The sequence below is a fragment of the Gopherus evgoodei genome, chromosome 7, assembly GCF_007399415.2.
Source record: "Gopherus evgoodei ecotype Sinaloan lineage chromosome 7, rGopEvg1_v1.p, whole genome shotgun sequence".
NCBI lineage: Eukaryota > Metazoa > Chordata > Testudines > Testudinidae > Gopherus > Gopherus evgoodei.
Genome location: NC_044328.1, coordinates 71,389,189 through 71,410,387, shown reverse-complemented (window position 1 = coordinate 71,410,387; position 21,199 = coordinate 71,389,189). Strand labels below are relative to the sequence as shown.

The 21,199-nt window shown below is 44.5% G+C and overlaps 1 protein-coding gene across 2 annotated transcripts; it reads right to left on the bottom strand.

The window, feature by feature from the left end:
* Positions 1-650: 650 nt before the first annotated feature.
* LOC115655592 (cytochrome P450 2H2-like) lies at positions 651-21,110 on the bottom strand. Of its 2 annotated transcripts, XM_030571214.1 has the most exons (10): positions 21,033-21,110; positions 12,314-12,426; positions 10,796-10,958; positions 10,178-10,327; positions 6,995-7,155; positions 5,990-6,166; positions 4,574-4,715; positions 3,081-3,268; positions 2,248-2,389; positions 651-1,329 (listed from the first exon to the last, which is right to left on the bottom strand). In XM_030571214.1, exons 2-10 carry the CDS (start codon positions 12,413-12,415, stop codon positions 1,148-1,150), a joined length of 1,407 nt encoding a protein of 468 aa, XP_030427074.1. In that variant the 5' UTR covers positions 12,416-12,426; positions 21,033-21,110; the 3' UTR covers positions 651-1,147. The 2 variants fall into 2 exon arrangements, with proteins under 2 accessions (XP_030427074.1, XP_030427073.1); XM_030571213.1 differs by lacking the exon at positions 21,033-21,110 and having other exon boundaries at positions 12,314-12,675.
* Positions 21,111-21,199: the final 89 nt, after the last annotated feature.

Genomic DNA, 21,199 nt, shown 5'->3' with positions numbered 1-21,199 from the left:
AGACCTCAAGATCTCACCAATAGCAGAAATCAAACAAAGTAGGGGAATGGACAGAATCATAGATTTTAAGGAAAGAAGGATCCATACCTGACTCCCAACTATTGCTCCCACTCTTTGGGGGATTTCATGTCACTAGGGTGAAATGTCACACAAGGAGCTACACAAACATGGCAGCTACCAGGACATGGAGGATGACTGATGAGGCAAAGCAAAGGGGAGGACTGGTTTTCAAGGAGAGATTTGTTGGAGCAGAGAAGCCTCTTGGTGAATGATGACAGGGAGGGGGGTCCCTCCAGGTACAGAGGCAGCGGAGTACATGACTTGATACTGAGTGATGGAAGGAGAAAAGAAGGGAGAGGAGAAAGAAGCACACAGATTGGGAGCATCTAATGCTGTCTCCTAAGGGTGATGTATATGTGACACCTGTAGGTGTAAAGGTCCCTAGCATAGGGTGTCTGATCAACAGGCTAAAGATAGACAATAGCACAACTTCTCTTGCCCTAGGCACCATCAACCCAGCTCAATCCCTGACCTGCAATGTGTTGGATAGCTTCAGTAAATAAGTTAATTAAACAAATATGTAGGAGCACGGAGGTGAGCTGGAGAAATAAGAAGAATCTTTATTAAGTGAAAGTTTAATTCCACGGAGCTAAATTGAAATTACATGAATGAGCAGGGGAGGGAGAACTCTAGTTCAGTCCAATGCCACAGAAACTCCCCACATCAAAGCAGGCTGTCCAATCATAAGCATTACATCACCACAATTTACTCTGATTGGCTGATCAGACCTCAAGAGTGGAAACGGTTACTAGCCCCTTGTAAATAAAGGAGCATTTATGGCTGTCAAAAGTAGTTTCCGTTGTTGTCAACTGCACCACAAATGAACTGAAAACATACCCAACTTATGTCAGGAACAGATTCACACCTGAGACAGTCTGAGAACATTGCTGGCTTATTGTACATGCGTATGTTATTTTTTTGGTATTGCACTTAATTTTGTTACATCACAGTTACTTAAAAAGCCAGATTATTTAACTTTCTGTTTCGAGACAGTGAGTTCATTTCTGTCACTGTACTAATGAGTCCGGGATCATAGACAATCAAATTCACTACTGGTGTAGGACACAGAAATGACTTTTCATGGTTTTTATCGAGGCAAAACACAGAGCTGGTATGGTTTTGGTGCATTTATCACTGCACTTGGTAGCGGAGCTATATCAATGTCCTTGGGGTCAATGGGAGATTTCAAGGTAAAATTCTGCAAAATCGTTGTCAGTAGCAAAAATAGCTCCATGCGAGCCAGAGCCTCTCCCACGCAAATCCGTTTCCCTGCAATAAAAAAAGAATATCAAGGAGATGCAGGAGATCTTTCTTTTCAAAATATGTTAAATACTGTTACAATGTAAGTAAACCTCCAGGTTAAAATTAGATGCACAGAGTCATTCAGGGTCACCACATGGAGGATAATGGCCATCTCTCAGAGTTCAGGAAGGTATAAAAGCATTTCATAGAATCATAGAACTGGAAGGGACCTTGAGAGGTCATCTAGTCCAGTCCCCTGCATTCAAGGCAGGATTAAGTTTTATATTATTTGGGGGTTTAAGAAGCCACTCACAGATCATTTTAAAGGCTGCGTTCCATAGAGTAAGTAGCTTTTTAAATACCAATATGTGGAGACGGGTGGGCAGATGTGAGGTTTGATAATAGTTAATGCAGGTCCCGAGCCAGGTAATATGTTTAAGGGAGGAATGACACAGTGGTTCTTGAGTGGAAGGCAGAATTAACAGATAGCGAGGTGCAGGCATGCTGAGTAGCAGAATGGAGGAGAACAGCATACAGGGTTTATTAACAGAGTGTAGGGATCTTCACTGATTGGAGTAAAGTTGAGAAGCTAAGCAACCCACACTGATCTCTCTCCAAGTGACTATGCAGATGGCTTCTGCCCTGTTGCATGTTACTCCCTTCAGTTTTACTTTTGCATGCGCATTCAATCACAATTCGTCCACGGTGGGCTGACACAGACAGACAAAGGAAGACGTGAAGTTGCCAGGCAGAGTTGAGAGTAGTGCATGTTCAGTTAGTTAAAAAAGAGACTGGAGACCGATAGATGCTTCCCTGTTGTGAGAGGCTCTGCTTCAGGGATGGCCCGAAAAGGCTTTGCAGACTACAGTTTGAGAACTCTTTGTATACTCAAGACAAAGCTAAGAGAGAATGGTCTGGACCTGAAACAAACATGGCTTTTTTTACCTGCAGAAAAAGGAATGAAGAAGTCACTCTTCCTAAAGGCACCATTTTCATCCAAGAAATGTCCTGGGTTAAATTGCTCTGGCTTTGGAAATTCTCTGCTGTCATCTAGGACCGATTGCAGAACAGGGAATATAGTGGTGCCCTGAATTAGTAAACACAGATAAAGAACGTTTAAATGGATACTGTTGAAACTGAAAAGTCTCCAGAATTCACTGAGCTGGTTAGTGGGACACATTTTTCTTTCCGTCATTTCCTTGCATCCCCTGGAAATTCATGCCTTCAAGCAGATCTAGAAATACTCAGATTCCATGAGAAAAGGTAACCCCACCAAACTGCAACCCACCTGGAACAACTAGATCCTGGAATTTCATAAGAAAGGCTGCTTCCATTAGATTACGATCCTGGTTTCTACATCAAAGAGGTTTGGAAAAGTCTGGCTAAGATCCAGAAGTGTTAGGTGTTAGTCTTAGATGCTATTTGGAAGCATTTGAGTTTCCCTTGTCTTTATAGTTTAGTCATCACACCAGTAGTTTCCTCATAACTAACTAATTAACAACATGGTTATGCTAAAAATCCCTATACAACTCAAAGTGAAATTCAGTTAGCAACCTAGGATGTGGTCACTGTGGGTTGTGGTGTATATTAACACCTCAGCACATCTAAAGATTGGTGGAGATGGAGCCATCTCAGAAACTGGTCTCCCAAAAGAGGCTCCCAAAAAGAGGGAAACTAATGCACACTTAGAGGCAAACATTTCTATTGTGATTAATTCAAAACTGAAAAAAGGAAGAGGTAGAAGAACTGGATTTTTCAGAGAAACATTGAGAACTAACCTTTGGGATAACATATTGTCTGAAATGAGTGTCTCTGGTCACTGCATGTGGGAGATTCAATGGGACAAGGTTAATGAATCTCTGGATCTCATGTATCACAGCATCTGTGTAGGGCATCTGGCTTCGGTCTGCCATGCAGGGGCTTCGGCTTCGGCCAATCACATGGTCAATCTCTTCATGAACTTTCTCTGTCATCAAATGAACAAGGTTAACAATAAAGCTAAAGAACAGGATTCCCATAATTTTGCCCCATGCTGTCACATAGTAAGAAATACACACGTCTCAGCAGATGCATGTTGGAAATATAACAAGTTATAACAGGAGTCAGCAACTTCTGGCACGCGGCTTGCTTGGCAGGCCAGGCCAGTTTGTTTACCTGCCGTGTAGGCAGATTTGGCCGACCGCAGATCCCACTGACCGTGGTTCACTGCTCCAGGCCAATGGGGGCGGCGGGAAGCCATGGCCAGCACATCCCTCAGTCCACGGTGCTTCCCACCACCCTCATTGGCCTGGGACAGCGAATCGCAGCCAGTGGCAGCGCGATCGGCCAAACCTGCCAATGCGGCAGGTAAACAAACTGGCCCAGCCCGCCAAGGTGCTTACCTTGGCAAGCCGCGAGCCAGAGCTTGCTGACCCCTGAGTTAAAATAATATAACAGTTAGTTTTGGGTTACAGAAACTACTGTACATGGTATCTAGGGCAAAATGCCTATAATGTAATTATTAGGGCAGTGATATGGCTCAGGCCTGGTTATGTTATAAAAGAGAGCACAATGTGATGTTATCACCAGAGCATGTAACTAACTGCTGTGCAAGAGACTGAGGCCTAAAATTTCCCCCCACCAAAGTCAATCATACCCGTCAGCACGGAGGAAGCCGATGAGGTGGAAATTAGTGCTGTATATTAGCTGGGTTTTGATAAATCTCTAGCACTGACAGAGTTTTGATTTAAGCCCTTACTCAATCCTGACACCTACTAGATTATTAAATCCTAAAATGAAATGTCTTTGCTTTTATTTGAGTGGAGGGTGCCCGTCTGAAAGGCCTGGAATCCAAAGGTACCTGTTACCCACAGACCAGGCACCATCTGACCAATGGCAGCGCAGGCTTCCCACACACAAACACACACACTTTCTCCTGGCCCAGGAGCCTTAATATGAACCATGAGATGAGACAGGAATCCAGACACAAGGGTCTACTCAGTCTGAAGGCCCCATGCTGAGACCGCCCATAAGGAGGCCGAGTAATGGCAGTTGTGACGGTGCTCTTCGAATGCAGACACCTGTCTACACAAACTGAACTAAAACACCCATCCTCAAACACCTCTCACATATATCAGCCTGCACACAGTGGTGACACAGCTCACTTCCAGCCCAAGCCAGATTTGATCTGGTGACTTAAGGGACTGGGGTCTGTATCCATTAGAGATCCCTTGAGCCATGTAATCCCCTCAGCTTCCCAAGACTTAAAATTGTGTGCGTGTCTGTATGGTACCTTCTATATCTGGGTATTTCAGAAGAATCAGGAGTCCATGTCTCAGGGTGGTGCTGGTTGTCCCCGTTCCAGCAAGGAATAAGTCTAGTGTGCTTCTCACCAAGTTTTCAGTGTTAAATTCCGACTGGTCATTCTGTTGCTCCTGTAGAGAGACTTCTTACAGTTGTTTGATCATTGACTGTAAGAGTGTGGGATTGATTCATACAGGCCCAAACCCTCTCATATTCTACCTGCTCTGTGACCCACTCAGCATCTTTATAAAAATCCTTACAAAAAATGGGCCACAGCCCTGGAGATTGCAGTAGCACTGCAGAGTACTTTAGGCTATTCCTGTGGAAACCTGTGGTCTTTTGTAAAGAGGAGAACTGGAGCATTACAGTAACCAAGTTAGTTTTCATCTGTATTTCTAACTGTTAACATTGAACTTGTTGTTGTTGATTCCTTTGCTTTCCTATTTTGTTTGTCTGGGCAGCACTAATTGCCTTGATAACCCTGAATTAGAAACGAAACCAAATGTTTCTAACCAATTTTTAATCTTGGAGCCAGATGGATTGAGTCTGATGCTCCAACGGAAGCGAAAATCCACTGAAAACACAAATGCCTGGCTACCTGTTGAACAAGGAGTGCACTGACAGAACTCGTAATAGGCTGCCGTTGCAAAATATTACATGAGATTAGCAGGAGGGGTTTCCAAAAAAGCAGGTAGTAGGTTAAGTCTGTAGGTGTGGGCATAGGCAGCCATTTGAAACTGCTTTCTCCTGCTAATTCCACAATGCTAACACAGAGCAGTAAAAGTGCCTCTCTCCACTCACTTAATAAAAACTCTTTCAATGACTAAATTACAGAGAAAAATCTACCTGTTTCCATGTGCTTTTGAGACCTAGTTTGGGTGCTCCGTCCTTTTAAAACGTCTACACTGCAATTAAAAATCCATGGCTGGCCTGAATCAGCTGACTCGGGCTCGTGAGAATCAGGTTGAGGGGCGATAATATTGCAAATGTAGACAAATGGGCTCAGGCTGGAGCCCAGGCTCTGAAGCCCAGAAAGAGGGAAGAGGCCCAGAACCTGGGCTGCAGCCCAAGCACCAATGTTTACACTGCAATTTTATAACCCTGTGGACTGAGCCCTTCAAGTCCAAGTCAGCTGACTCGGACCAGCCGTGGCTGTGCTGTGGGTCTTTCATTGCAGTGTGCACATACCCTTAGAGACAAAACCTGTTTGTCTTACTCACTGGTGTAGTCCCACTGGCATCACCGGCACTATTCACACAAATGAGGTGAGCAGGGCATTGCTTTAGAATGTAAGTTCCAGGGGCAGAGACCAGATCCGCCTTTGGGTCTTGTACAGAGTGATAAATACCCATGATAGGTATAACCAACTCCACAGCAAAGGGGAAGGGCTGCTGTCCTCACTTACCTGTTCCATTTTGATGAGGAAAGCATCGATGAAGTCTCGAGGGCAGCTAAGATCCAGAGACTCTTTGTGCATCTTCACTCTCTCCAGAACAAATATTCTAAACTCCTCTGAATTTTTAAGTAACTCCTGGTGAGGCCCAGGTATATAATCCATGAGAGTTGGGAAAAAATTGTACAGCTAGAATGATAGAAGGAAAAGTACATCTTGGTTTACTTCGACACAACAAATCATCAGTTGACTCAATTGGTCCAATTGACTCAGTTATAGCAGCACAATACAATATTTCTGTGGCACGTTCCTGTGCAAATGGATTCTAAAGAACTTCCCCAGCTTCACTGACTCATTCTACTCAATACACACCTATTCCTCACATAAACTGCAGCGACACTCAGTTCTATTCACTACAATAATCTCCATTATTTCCAACATAAAACCATCCCCAATATTCACATGCTGTTCTTGAAAATCACACTCAAGTTCCCAAACCTAACTCGGAATACAGATTTTCGTAGGCAGTAATAAAACATTATAGACTATACAAGTAAAAGATATCTTAGTCTTCCTCCAGTTGGAGTGAAGGGGCCAAATTCTCTGCTGCTGTAACTCCATTGATTTCCACTGAGTTTGACTGTTGTGCATTTGGTGAGGTTTTCAGCAATGGGATATGTGAGTGGCTGTGTACCAGAAATGAAAAAGAGTTTGCTTTGCAGGTGAAGAATGCGACCATATTCAGGTATATCATTGTGAATATACTGTGAACTGCAACAGTTTGGATGCTAATGTTTTAATTCTGAGCAAATGAAGTGTTTTGTGTGGCTATTTAAATTATCCTCAGAAACAAGCTTGAGGCTGGAATTGGTAACAGCTGCAGCCTAATGAGGAGAATAGGAACATTATGAGAATCTGAAATAACAATTGTTTAAGGATAATGAACGATAAAAGAAAGAAATCTCTGTCCTTTCCTACTTTATAAAGGAGAAGAGTGGGAAAACCCACTGAACACACCTGTGCCAGGAGAGAGCGAAGGAGTTCATTGTTTTCCTCTGTGAGATGAATTAATGTCAGAAACTTCTGATCTTCATAGTCAAACCGGTCCCCAAAGACAATGGAACAGATGACGTTGGAGACAGCATGGGTGAGAGGGAGGGTGGGGTCAAAGGGTCGCTCTGCAATAAAACCAAACCAGAGTCCAGTTTTTAATTCAGTATTTTCACCTACAGCATCACATCCATTGATGTTACTGGGACGTTCTGGATGTCCTGGCCCCAGACCAAGAGGGCAGTCCCTAATATTCACTGGGGAGGGTAAGTTATGGTCTCACAGTTCCAGGGTAAACTGGGTTTAGATTCCTTTCAGTCCCTCTCAAGAGTCCCCCTCAGATGACAGGCCTGAGTTCCTGCCCCTCTCTGAATGGGAGAATCCTCTAAATCCAACCACCCTTAGATTGGCTAGCTGGGCAGCAGACTCACTACATCCCAACGATGATAGCATGACAGGTTGCTCTGTGCTGGACATCCGTGAGCCCTTTCCCTCCAGGGACTGTGACCAGCAGGGGATCAAAGTGACTCAAAAACAATTTCTCCAAAACTAAGTGTTATTTATCCTCCCAAAGGTATGCAGCACACAGAGCAAAAACTAGAAACAATAAAGGCTTCTACACACATTCCTTTTACCTAAACAATCTTTCCTTGCAAGCTTTGATAAAGTTCCATTCAGCCCAGTTACCTTCAACTCACTCAACCCCCTTCCTGCTTGCTGAAAATCCATAAGGTTTTAGTTTCCCTGTTGGATGCTAGTTTCTGTCTAGGAAAAGAATACTTTCCAAGTAGCTGAATCTACGCTGGGAGTGTTCTCAAATTAACAGCTTCTCCATTATTACCCTTGGCATTCTCTCTGACCGTACTTATCCTTGCCATTATTTCATTTCCTCTTAGTGTCCCCCTTTCATCCTCCTTTTATGTAATTCAGTACAGCCAGGCAGGATAATATCATACAGCTAAACTGAGGTGCACATGAAAAATAACACCGATATTTCCCTCATTCTCCACATAGGGCTTCCCCAATGCTATTTCTGTAAATTTATATTAAATAATTATCCCCATTTTGCTTGGAATCAGTTTTCACACTGTCTCCTTTGCGGCTGTCTGCCAGACACACTCTGGTCTGAATAGGGATCATTGGTCCCTCTATGTGTCCCTCTCTGAGTGACACCTGCCTGTCTGCCATGGGCTCCTTACACAGGCCTGACAGACAGTATTCCTTTCAAAAGAGGATCTTGCATTCAGAGAATTCTACCTTAGCCATTGCTTGTAGCATCATCACAAACTAATACAATGCAGTGGGACCTATACAATATTCAAAGCAATTGTCTACAAGACTTCACCCCTCTGACTTGAGACCACATTGCACAGGGAGAACATCCAGAAGCGGCATTTTCTCCATGCAGTGTATTCTCACCTCATGTCCCTCACCAGGGGAGAAAGTAACTTAAAGGACTTACCGTACGCCGGACCCTGAGCTGTGGGGGCGGGACCAGAAGAGACGTGGCCTCAACAGGAAGAGGCAGGCCTTTAAATACCTGGGCCCTTTAAATCAAGATTTAAGTGGCCTAGGGCTCCAGCTGCAGTAACAGCGGCTGGGAGCCTCACGCCCGTTAAATCACCACCGGAGCTACCAGCTGCAGAGGTGGCTGGAAGCCCCGGGGCTCAGAGGCGATTTAAAGGGCCAGGGGCTCCGGCTGCTGCTACCACAGTGGCTTACTTTCACCTCTGTCCCTCACCCACACAGATTCCTTTTGAGTCATTATCTACAGGAGCAGCTGCCCTTGGCTCAGGTTACACAAGTGGCAACAGCAGTAAAGCGGCTCTCTCTTGTGTCTGTATCACGAGTGGAGAAGGTTCTCCATTTGTTCTCCTCTCACACACACAATTCACCCAGATGGAGAGTCAACTTCATTTTAGCCCTTAATGTTGCACTGTATATTGCAAGAAGCGGGATGGTCTTGTGGTTAAGGCAGTGGCCCGGTATCTCAGGAAATCTGGAGACAATTCCCAGCTGTGCCACAAACTTCCAGGTGTGACCTCGAGCAAATCACATAATCTCTCTCTGTCTCAGTACCATATCTCTAAAAGAGGGAAAATAATTCTTCCTTTCTCCACTTTTTCTTCTTCATGTGTATTTAATATGTATGTTGCTTGGGGCAGGGACTGTCTCCAACTGTTTGTTAACACAACCTACTGGCAAAGGAGCCCCAGTCTTGGCTGGGACCTCTAGAAACTAATAGAACACAAATAAATAATAAAATAAATAAATAATATTCATCACTTAGAAAGCACTGCAAATGTACACAGTGATATATTTGGGAGGCCATCCCCATACAGTGTAGGTGCCAGACTTGTATTAGACATCTAGCAGAGAAGAAAATCAGAATAAGGAAGCTGTAGGCCTGGTGTCTTATTAGCCCAACGCATTGAAGATAAACTAATCCACTCTAATATGGTTCACTATGTTAGCTTCTGCCTACTCTGGACAAACATTTTCTATTTGCCCATTGGCCACAAATCAGAGAGTAGAAAACATGGGAAATAACAGCCAGGAAAGGTCATCTCAGGAACTTTTCTCACATATTTTTCCTTTACATTAACACAGACTGTTATACATGCAGGTAATGGCTTGAGCAGGTGTGGCCAACCTGTGGCTCCGGAGCCACATGCAGCTCTTCAGAAATTAATATGCGGCTCCTTGCAGAGGCGCTGGCTCCAGGGCTGGAGCTACAGGCGCCAATTTTCCAATATGCCAGGGGGTGCTCACTGCTCAAACCCCTGCTCTGCCCCCACACCACACCTTCCCCCAAAGGCTCCTGCCCCTTCCCCCAAGCCTGCCATGCCCTTGTTCTTCCCCCTCCCCAACAGAGCCTCCTGAGCATGCAAAGCATCTGATTGCAGGAGGCGCTGATTGGCTGGGCTGCTGTCAGGTGCAAGGCGCTGGGGGGTTGGAGCTGATGGGAAGCTGCTGATGTACTGCTATGGCTCTTTGGCAATGTACATTGGTAAATTCTGGTTCCTTCTCAGGTTGGCCACCCCTGGGATTGAATTATAAGGTGTTTGAACCAAAGTAATATCACAAAATAAAGGGAGACAAGAGTCTTTAGCTGACTCAGTTTCCAAATTACATGCAGCAATTCCCCACCGTGTGTGTTTCTGAGCCTTTCCACCAGAAAACGGGCTTCCTCCTGGATCCGTTCCTCAACACTTTTCTTCCCCATCCCAAAGTTTCTCAAGGTGGTGAGGGCAAATCGGCGAAGCTGTTTCCACTGCTCCCCATTGCTGAATACAATGCCTGGAAAAAGGAGGACAGGAATGAAGGGTGGGGGCAGACTAAATCTGCTAAATTTCTAACCTAAGGAAACATTGGTCATTGAAAGTTTCAACGTGAACACAAACATTATTGTATGTGTGTTCTACTGGAGACACTACATTACATTGATATGTGTATGTAACTCAAAATCCCACACATTAATCTCATTCCTGTTAATAGCAATTATGAACAAGAAAAATAATTTCATTGGAGGCCATGCCCAATGGCTGTATTTTGTTCTCCAACACAGTGTAAACTGTCACAGTAATTAGAGCAAAGTACATATACTGGTACCATGTAAAAATAAGAAATACATTGGGACATAAATAGGTGGGTAAAGTTAGTATCCTCCAAAGAACATGGCTAAGTGAAACACGAGCTGTCTTCTCAGTCATGTTCTCCACATACAGAGAACATCAGTGCTACATGCTGAAGTTGTTAGAAATGTACCTGTTCCTTTGGCAAGCTTGTCAGCCAGTGCCAATTTTCCTCTTCCACTGAACTCGTCCCCTTGATCAATCAGAGCTTCCTTCACAGCCTCCTGTCCATACAGCACCACAACTCGCAGTGAGCCCAAGTATATTGTGAAAATCGGGCCATACTTCACACTGAGCTGTAAAAGATTAACACAAAGGACCAATACATTTTTACTAAATCCACTTAAGAATAAGAATGAGTATGGATCTAATTACAAACTGATGAGAGAACTCTCCTGCCAGTAAGGATTACACCCAAAAAGGAATATAGGCATCTAAATGCAAAATGTAGATCCTGAAAACCCCCAGCTAACCCTCTAGGCACCTTAACTCCCTCAGTGTCTAAGTTTCCACCCCTGAATTCCCTGAGGCACTTATAACATCTGTTGCTGGGCATGCACATGGCTACCTCAGTCCTTATGGCCAGTGCCTAACACATGCCCGAACCCTGGCTGGATCCTCAAATGCAGTGTTCTCTCCCTAGCTCATCTGGTCTGAAATCACACCTAATAGATTAGACCCCATACACTAGGAGCCAGAAGAGGAGAAGGAGGAGGTCCCTCCCCAACCCCCCCGCATCACTGTTAGTTTAGTGGGAATGGTAGTCACTTGGGATGTGGGAGAGCCGGGTTTAATTCCCCCCCATACCTGATGTGAAGAAGGGATCTGAAACCAGGTCTCCCTTCTCTCTGGAGTGTGCCCAGGCCTAAACCACCACACTATGGGTCATTCTGGAAAAGGACTTCCCTGTTGAAGCCGTTCCATTGCGTATCAATAAGTGAATTGTAATTGGAAAAGGAACATGGGTCTCCCACATCCTGGGCGAGCAGCCTAGGCCTAACCACTAGGATACAGAGTCAGTCTCACTGTCTCAGCTGCCAAGGAAAGGTAAGTCCACCAGAACACTGGGCCTGAGTCCTCCCATCAGGCAATTTCACCCCTGGGTGTGTGTGGAGGAGTGCCCTTCTTCTATCACTGTCCTTTCTGGATCTCCACCTGGGAGGATACATCAACTTTACAGAGCAGAGCAACAACCTAAGCCTTACCCTTGTCCTGTGAAGAAGGCAAGTATCATTAGATTAATTTTACAAGTGGGAAATACACAAAGAACTTCAATCGTTTCCCCAGGCACATACATGGCATCAATTGCAGACCTGGGACCAGAACCCAAGGCTGCTGTCTGCCATTTCCCTGCTCAACCCACCAGCCACACTCCTCACTGCAGGATAACCTGTAGAGGCTGAAGCACAACTGAGAGGCCGTATTCTGGTTTACCTGTGAATAAGACACATTATCATAAAAATAACATATTGCCAGAAACAGGTTGTATCTAGCATTCAAGACTATATATTTCTGGGGAAAAAATATTCAGCCTTAAACATGAGGAGTTGAGCCACTGCGCAAACCGCAGAAATTTCAGAGTTCTCTTTCCCCAGGCTCTGCTTAATGTCCAACTGAGCCGAAGCCCTGCATAAGGAGAAATCCTGCTTACCTCATATATAGATTGGGGCAAGTTCCTTTTATTCAGCTGTAGCGTGTTCCCTATGATGGGAAAAGCAACAGGGCCAGGCGGCAGCTTTCCACTTCCAGACATCTTTCTCCATGCTGAAAGGAAAAGAAGGCAAGAGACACAAATCACGAAGAAAACAGTTGTTGCTCCCAGAGGTTCCATTGCAAAATTATTCTGGGTTCTAACAGGGGGTTACTTTGACTTTCAGAACCCACCTTTTATATATTGTGTGGTGCAAAAGTAAAATGGCAAGTGAAAGCAATTAGCCAATTGCAGCTCTCAATTCTTCTGGGTCAACAAGATTATCTAGGGCTAACAAAGGTTACTGAATATTAACTAACTAGGAATGAACTCCTTCGAACCTTTCTTTGCCTCTTTCTTTGCTTCAGTGACAGAGCACAAAAATTAATCAGCACATGAAGGCTCTCCAAACTGCCTGAGTCAGGTGATAAGTGTGCCTGCAATTGGCAGAGGAAAGGGCAGAAGGGTCCTCACCAGGGCATCACCAGGGTCTTTTTCTGGGGGGAGTGCCAGGAGCAGCCCCACAGAACCCCTTGCAGGGGCATCTAAAAATTGCTTCTGAGAGTCAGACATCTGTGGCAGAGACCATCTACCAAAAAAAGTTATCTAGGGCCTCTTTACTGATTTCTTCTTCAGTTAAATATAGTTTAGATAAAACTGTAGAAATTGTTCATTAATATCTGACTGTGTTGAATATAAATTGTTGCTACTATCGTGAACAGCAGCAATCTTATTTCTGAAAGCCTTTTGCTTAAGTCTGTATGCCAACAGCTTTCCAGCCCTCTTGACAAATTCCCAGTAGTTTTGCTTCAAAGAGAATAAAGCAAAACTCAGCCTTTTGGCACAGAAGTTTGTTGATTTCATAGCTTAGATTGATGGGGGTTCTGAGTTTCTCTGGGGAAGGGGTAGAAACATAGTCTACATCCAAGGACTTAGTTTTCTTCACAAGGCTATCAAGTCTATATTCTCTCCATTTCTTTTTAAATGTGGTGTAAGAGATGAGGCAGCCTCTGATGAAAGCTTTAAAGGTTTCCCAAAGTGCAGCAGCTGATGATGGTATTTGTTTTTAGAAAAAAGTCTAACTCCTGCTTGATAGAGTTAACAAAAGTTGCATCAAACAGCAGAGAGGTATTTTAACTCCACGTTTTAGTTGCGGATACATCTCCTGGGGGCCTAAAAGACATACGTTTAGGAGCATGGTCAGATACAATAGTATCAATGTCACAATTAGTCACTGAATCGATCAAGTCTTGTGACACAAAGAAATAGTCCAATCCTGAGTATTTTAAATGAACTGCAAGGAAAAAAAAATACTATAGCCTCTGGCCATAGGATTACCCACTCTCCACATATCTTGTGAAGCTAAATCAACCATGCATGCATGAAGTACCTAACAAGTATTCCTTTTTACCACTGAATGCATTTTTTTTCTTTTAACAGGGTTATGAAAACCTTTTATATTCTAGGAGACTTATTTAATTATCACAGCCAATGTTGTTAAAATATACCAGAGAAAATATAAAGCCATTTTGTGAAAAAATAAAAAATTGCAAGTTTTCTAGGGCAGCAGACAGTTCTTATGTATCTGAACAGAAAAGTTAAATTATCCAGGGACAGGGTGTCACTTCCTAGTACATATTCTAAAAGGGTGAGAAGGAAATTCCAAGCAATCACAGTGTACTGGGAGCGGGGCAAAAAAAGGAATTAAATAAATTGGAAAACAAAACAGAAAAGAAAGAGAATGGAGAGAGACCTACACATTAGTACCATGCAATCAAAAAGAAGAATCTATTTAGACAGGCTAAAAACACACACTTCACACCCAGAGGAGGCGCAACCAGATCAGACGAAACTTGGAGATCCTCACAGCCAAATGTTACAACTACAGCATAGTAATCACCTACGATGAATAGAACCTTGATACATTACTCCATATGGAAGCACCATCTAAGAAAAAATTATATATGTATAATCACTAATCAAATGACGGATTTTACATCGATGCTCCTTTCCCATGAATTAAGGCAATAGGAAATAAATTGATAATAGCCCTTTAAGTCTTCAACCCCAATGAGAGAAAGAAAAAAAAGAAAAGGAACTATCATATCAACTAGCACCCGTCAACATCTTTAGAGCAGCCATATCAGATCTCAGAAAGCAGTACATAAATTTCATATGGCTGGATCATTCCATAGGGATCTCCTCTTGCAAGGGAGGACTGTGCAGATTTTTGAGGTATTTTTCTGTTTGAAGGGAACTGAATGACACTATCATAGAATCATAGAGGATTAGGGTTGGAAGAGACCTCAGGAGGTCATCTAGTCCAACCCCCTGCTCAAAGCAGGACCAACCCTAATTAAATCATCCCAACAAGGGCTTTGTCAAACCAGGCCTTAAAAACCTCTAAGGATGGAGATTCCACCACCTCCCTAGGTAACCCATTCCAGTGCTTCATCACCCTCCTAGTGAAATAGTTTTTCCTAAAATCCAACCTAGACCTCCCCCACTGCTACGTAAGACCATTGCTCCTTGTTCTGTCATCTGCCACCACTAAGAACAGCAGAGCTCCATCCTCAGGTAGTTGAAGGCTGCTATCAAATCCCCCCTCACTCTTCTCTTCTGCAGACTAAACAAGCCCAGTTCCCTCAGCCTCTCCTCGTAAGTCATGTGCCCCTGCCCCTTAATCATTTTTGTAGCCCTCCGCTGGATTCTCTCCAATTTGTCCACATCCTTTCTGTATCAGGGGGCCCAAAACTGGACGCAGTACTCCAGATGTGGCCTCATCAGTGCTGAATAGAGGGGAATAATCACCTCCTTCAATCCGCTGGCAATGCTCCTACTAATGCAGTCTAATATGCTGTTAGTCTGCTTGGCAACAAGGGCACATTCATATCCAGCTTCTCCTCCGCTGTAATCCCCAGGTCCTTTTCTGCAGAACTGCTGCTCAGCCAGTTGGTCCCCAGCCTGTAGCAGTGCCTGGGATTCTTTTGTCCTAAGTGTAGGACTCTGCACTGGTCCTTGTTGAACCTCATCAGATTTCTTTTGGCCCAATCCTCCAATTTGTCTAGGTCACTCTGGACATTATCCCTACCCTCTAGCATCTCTACCTTCCTCCCCAGCAAAGTATCATCTGCAAACTTGTTGAGGGTGCAATCCGTGCCATCATCTAGATCATTAATGAAGATGTTGAACAAGACTGGCCCCAGGATTGACCTCAGGGGCACTCTGCTTGATACCAGCTGCCAACTAGACATTGAGCCGTTGATCACTACCCACTGATCCCAACGATCTAGCCAACTTTCTATCCACCTTATAGTCAGTTCATCCAATCCATACTTTTTTAACTTGCGGGCAAGAACACTGTGGAAGACCATATCAAAAACTTTGCTAAAGTCAAGATGTAGCACGTCCACCGCTTTCCATATCCACTGAGCTAGTTATCTCATCATACCTCTGAACTATCTTCTTGCCATTCTCAACATGGAGCATTGCTGGGTATTTTAAAAAATATTTCAAGTCCACCTTTCTGGCCAATTGTTCACTTGGTGAAAGCAGCCTTCTTTGCAACCATGTCATGGGCATAATTTTGAAAGAGTAGTACTCTCATTGCTTGTTCTCCTGATAGCAGCTCCTTTTTCCCTCTGGATTTCTGTAATGTAAGCTCCTTAGTAGCAAACTTCATGAACTTCACAATCAGTGCTCTTGGGCAACCTCCTGGAGCTGGCTTGGGGGCAAGGGCCTGTGTGCCTGTTCTATATCAAAACAAAAATCTACTGGCAGATCCAACAACTCACCTAGCAATGTAGGGACAAATTCAGAGGGTTTCTCTATTCACTCAGGGACACCCATAACTCTGATATTACATTGTCGTAAGTGGATTTCTAGGTCAATTAGCTTGGTCTCCACGTTCTTGTTACCATTACAGTTCTTCATAATACATAATTTGTTCTCTTTAAAATCATCTTCCACTCCAGAAATTCTGGGTTCTGCTTCACCCATTGATGTGGAGAGAGCTTGTCGTGCACTTTGAATCTCAGTCATGATGGCCTGAAGGGTGTAAACTGTAGATTTAATTTGAAGAGTATTTGTGGCCACTGGCTGTAGTACAGCCATCAGTTGTGCTCCATCAAGCTCACACACCATTTTGTCTGTAGTAGGGAGGGAGGCAGATCTCTTCTATTTTTTCGTTTTCTTTTTTTTTTTTTTTGTGCTTTCAGGTTCGGAGAGGAAGATGCGGAGCTAGAGGCAGGATGAGGGGTTCTCTAGTCAGGGACAATATTTCTTGAGGTTGGGTGATGGGGTTTAGGAGACAAAGTTCGGGGATTCCCTGTGGGCTGCTTTGGAGCTGAAGCAACCTGCATCCACCTTGCTCACGGTGCCTCTGGTGTCCAGTTTTCTCTTCTCGGAATACCCATCAGTTTGCTGATATCATCCATCACTGAAATGTGGCTGATTGTGGGCAGTGATCTAAACATAGGCTCACAGCGCCATCTAGAGTTCCCTCTCTTACCACCTCCCTACTTCATGTCATCTCTGGACACAAAGCCCACAATTACACCAGCTTTTTTGCCTCTGCATCCATACTGCAGACTCAGGTCCATTTTGCTATTTCCATCATTTTTAGTATAATAGAATCATAAGACCAGCAGGGACCTTGAGTGGAAGGGATAGCTCAGTGGTCTGAGTATTGGTCTGCCAAACCCAGGGTTGTGAATTCAGTCCTTGATGGGGCCATTTAGAGATCTGGGGCAAAAGTCAGTTTGGGGATTAGAGTAGATAATCTCCTGAGGTCCCTTCCAACCCTAATATTCTATGAGGTTATCTAGTCCAGTCCCCAGCACTCATGATAGGACTAAGCATTATCTAGACCATCCAACAGGTGTTTGTCTAATCTGCTCTTAAAAATCTCCAGTGATGGGGATTCCACAACCTCCCTAGGAAATTTATTCCAGTGCTTAACTACCCTGACAGGAAGATTTTCCTGATGTCCACTCTAAACCTCCCTTGCTGCAATTTAAGCCCATTGCTTTTTGTCCTATCCTCAGATATTAAGAAAAACATTTTTTCTCCCTCCTTGAAACAACCTTTTATGTACATGAAAACCTCTTATGTCCCCCATCAGTCTTCTCTTTTCCAGACTAAACAAACCCATTTTTTTCAATCTTCTCTCATAGGTCATGTTTTCTAGACCTTTAATCAGTTATGTCGCTCTTCTCTGGAGTCTCTCCAATTTGTCCACATCCTTCCTGAAACGTGGCACTCAGAACTGGACACGGTATTCCAGATGAGCCCTAATCAGCACAGAGTAGAGCAGCAGAATTACTTCTTGTGTCTTGCTTGCAACACTCCTGCTAATACATCCCAGAATGATGTTTGCTTTTTTTGCAACAGCATTACACTGTTGACTCATATTTAGCTTGTGGTCCACTATGATCCCCAGATCCCTTTCCATGGTACTTCTTCTTAGGCAGTAATTTCCCATTTCATTTGTGTGCAACTGATTGTTCCTTCCTAAGGGGAATACTTTGCATTTGTCCATATTGAATTTCATCTTATTTACTTCAGATCATTTCTCCAATTTGTCCAGATCATTTTGAATTTTAATCCTATCCTCCAAAGCACTTGCAACCCCTCTCAGCTTGGTATTGTCTGCAGACTTTATAAGTATACTCTCTAAGCCAGTGGTGGGCCGCATGCAGCCCATCAGGGTAATCCCGGCGGCTCGGCGCTTCCTGCAGATCCCAATGGCCGGAAATGGTGAACTGCGGCCATTAGGAGCTGCGGGGCAGCTCAACGTCAGCAAAATGTCTTGTGGCCCACAATCAGATTACCCTGATGGGATGCATGCGGCCCATGGGCTGCAGGTTGCCCACCACTGCTCTGTGCCATTATCTAAATCATTGATGAAGATATTGAACAGAACCAGACCCAGAACTGATCCCTGTGGGACCCCACTCGTTATGTCCTTACAGCATGACTGTGAACCACTGATAACTACTCTCTGGGAATGGTTTTCCAACAAGTTTTACACCTACCTTAGTTGCATCTAGGTTGCATTTCCCTAGTTTGTTTATGAGAAGGTCATGCAGGACAGTATCAAAAGCTTTACTAAAGTCAAGATATACCACATCTACTGCTACCCCCATCCACAAGGCTTGTTCCTTACTGAGTATCTCCAACCACTACCTGTATTTTGGAGTCTTTCCTCCCAGGTGTGTTAGTCTGTAACTGTGCTCAAATGAAAATGGAACTGGCCACTAAGGGGTAGAGCTCAGAACAGAACCCCCATTTTTGGTGTGGCCCCTCCCCCGAGATATGGCTTAACCTTCCTCCCTCCCTTTTCTCTCCCTCCTGCTTGCTTTCACCAGTATCTGATGTGACTTCTCCCCTCTCCTGACGTGGGTTAGCTGCTGGGTCCTTTGCTGCTGCCACTGCCTGTTGCCTCCTCTCAAGTGACTTTGCACTGTTCCAGGGTGGTGTCCCTTGACAAGCTCAGCGACCACGCTAACAGCTGGCAAGACATGTAATGACCGGTACACAAGGGACAATGAGGTAAATAGCACAAACCCCAGTGATAGGATGACACACCAGGAATAGCAACGAACGGAGGAGGGTATTACTGGGAACAGGAAGATAGGATCTGGGCAAGGCCGAGGTTCAGGTTAACTGAAAAGTAATAAACATTTATAAATAGGCCCCACCCCTCACACTCACAGACTCCTCCAATCCCACCTCTCTCCCTGGCACTTTCCCCAGGCAGGGAGCACGGCTGGGGTGGCATGTCCTGAGACGGAGAGGTGCAACTCCGTGGCAGCGGCCAGCTTAAATAAAAGTCCCCTTACTACTTCTTCACTACTGGGTGGGCAGAGTCCTCTCCCAACTCAGCCAGCCTGTCTGACCTGGAACCCTCCTGCGGCCTGGCTCAGATCTTTCGCCTCTGGTCCCTGGGCATGCAGACTGGAAGCTGCCTGATCCCCGCAGCCAAACTCTTAGAGTGGTGCAAAAGTTCCTCCACAGAGAGGGGGAATTCAGCAGGGACTCCCTGAGCCATTCTGACTCTCTTCCAGCTTCCAAGCTGACACTCCATCCTGTTTTCTGTGTCTTTAAAATTAGGCTGTCCCCTGCGCAGCTAAGTGCCTGGGGGCTGTGCAGCCCTGGCTTCTCATTGGTCCAATGGGCTGCTTAAGCAGCTCACCCCAAGCAGAAGTCTGCGTATAGTCCCAAGCATAGGTTTCTACCATCTAGTTCCTTCTACCTCCACCCTGATCTTCAAGCATTCTTAGAATGGGGTCAAAGGACATCAGTAGCCATCTTATTTATAGCAGCATTGCCCATCTCAAGAGATCAAACACCATGCATATTTGGGGTTGGGAAGGAATTTTCCTCCAGGGAAGATTGGCAGAGGCCATAGAGGTTTTTCACCTTCCTCTGCAGCGTGGGGCACGGGTCACTTGCTGGAAGATTCTCTGCAACTTGAGGTCTTTAAACCACAATTTGAGGACTTCATTAACTCAGACATAAGTTAGGGGTTTGTTCCAGGAGTGGGTGGGTGAGATTCTGTGGCCTGAATTGTGCAGGAAGTCAGACTAGATGATCATAATGATCCCTTTTGACCTTAAAGTCTATGAATCAGACACCCAAAAACAATTAAACTGGCCCTAAAAATTATGAAGTTTTTTTTTTAAGTTTATATTGGGGGATGGGTTGTTTTTTCCTATCCATTGATAGTTTAATTCCCCCCGTCCCTCCCAGGTGAGTGTGTCTGTCACAATCACTGTTGTTTGGATGAGGTGTTTTGAACCCTTCCTGCAGGAGTGCTCACCCCATATCTGCCCTGCCCCTGTCCAGCAATGAATTCTGCCTCAGCCTCTCAGCACAGCCCCCTCTATCCCCCACCTCAGCCCATCTCCCTCAGTCCTGACCTGGTGGGGAAAGGAAGGGAAATGTAGAGAACAAGTTGTGTCACCTTCAAAATTCCATCTCATGGCTACTCCTGGGGTGTTACTGCAGCCTCCTGCCCTTTACAGGCTCAGTCAAACTCCTTGTGAATTGCCCCGTCTCTACAACGTGCTGAAGCAAAGCCCTGAATCAGAACTCCAGGAATGTTTGGCTCCAGGCCTGGATCCAAAGTTGGCAGCTCAGGCCCATTTCTACGGAACAGAGGGCACCATGTTGTGATGGTGGCAGTTTGATTTTAAATTCCTTCCCCCAAAGGATTAGTTTAATATTCAGAGGGGTTTAATATTTGAAGATGATCTTTAAAGAATACACATTTATTAAACTAATATATGTTTGTGATTCTGCCACCATATTGGATATGATGCCGCAGGGAGATTTTCCTTGGTGAAGCCTGACATTTTTTGGACAGGACTTTGTGAGACATTGGAAAGGGAGCCTGGTGGGGGGCTTTCCACTCAATTATAATTCAGAGTGTTTCTGATGTGCAGGAAGAAATCAGCGCAATAGTATATGGATAGTCGATGGATAACGCTGTGGTAGTTAAATTAAGCATATATTCTCTTTGACTTCAATTCTGCTCACTTGAAGATCCACAGCCCTGTTCAGTGGGGGTGCACAAAAGAAGAGAAGCCAGAATTCCGCACTAGTTTTGCTGATCATTTGGAAGCATGTCATATAAGAGGAGCTTGGAATGTGTGTTTTGATGGTGAATGATCATTACCGTAATCCAATCTACGTAGAATGACTGGTCTTATTAGAACCAGGGTAAAAGCCTTGCAGAGATTGGGAAGAGCAGCTGGATGGCTGCAGCAGATCAACAGAACTTCTTTACTAAGGGATAAAGCATCGTTTAGACTTGCTTATAACATCAGATGGCACTGTGGTAAA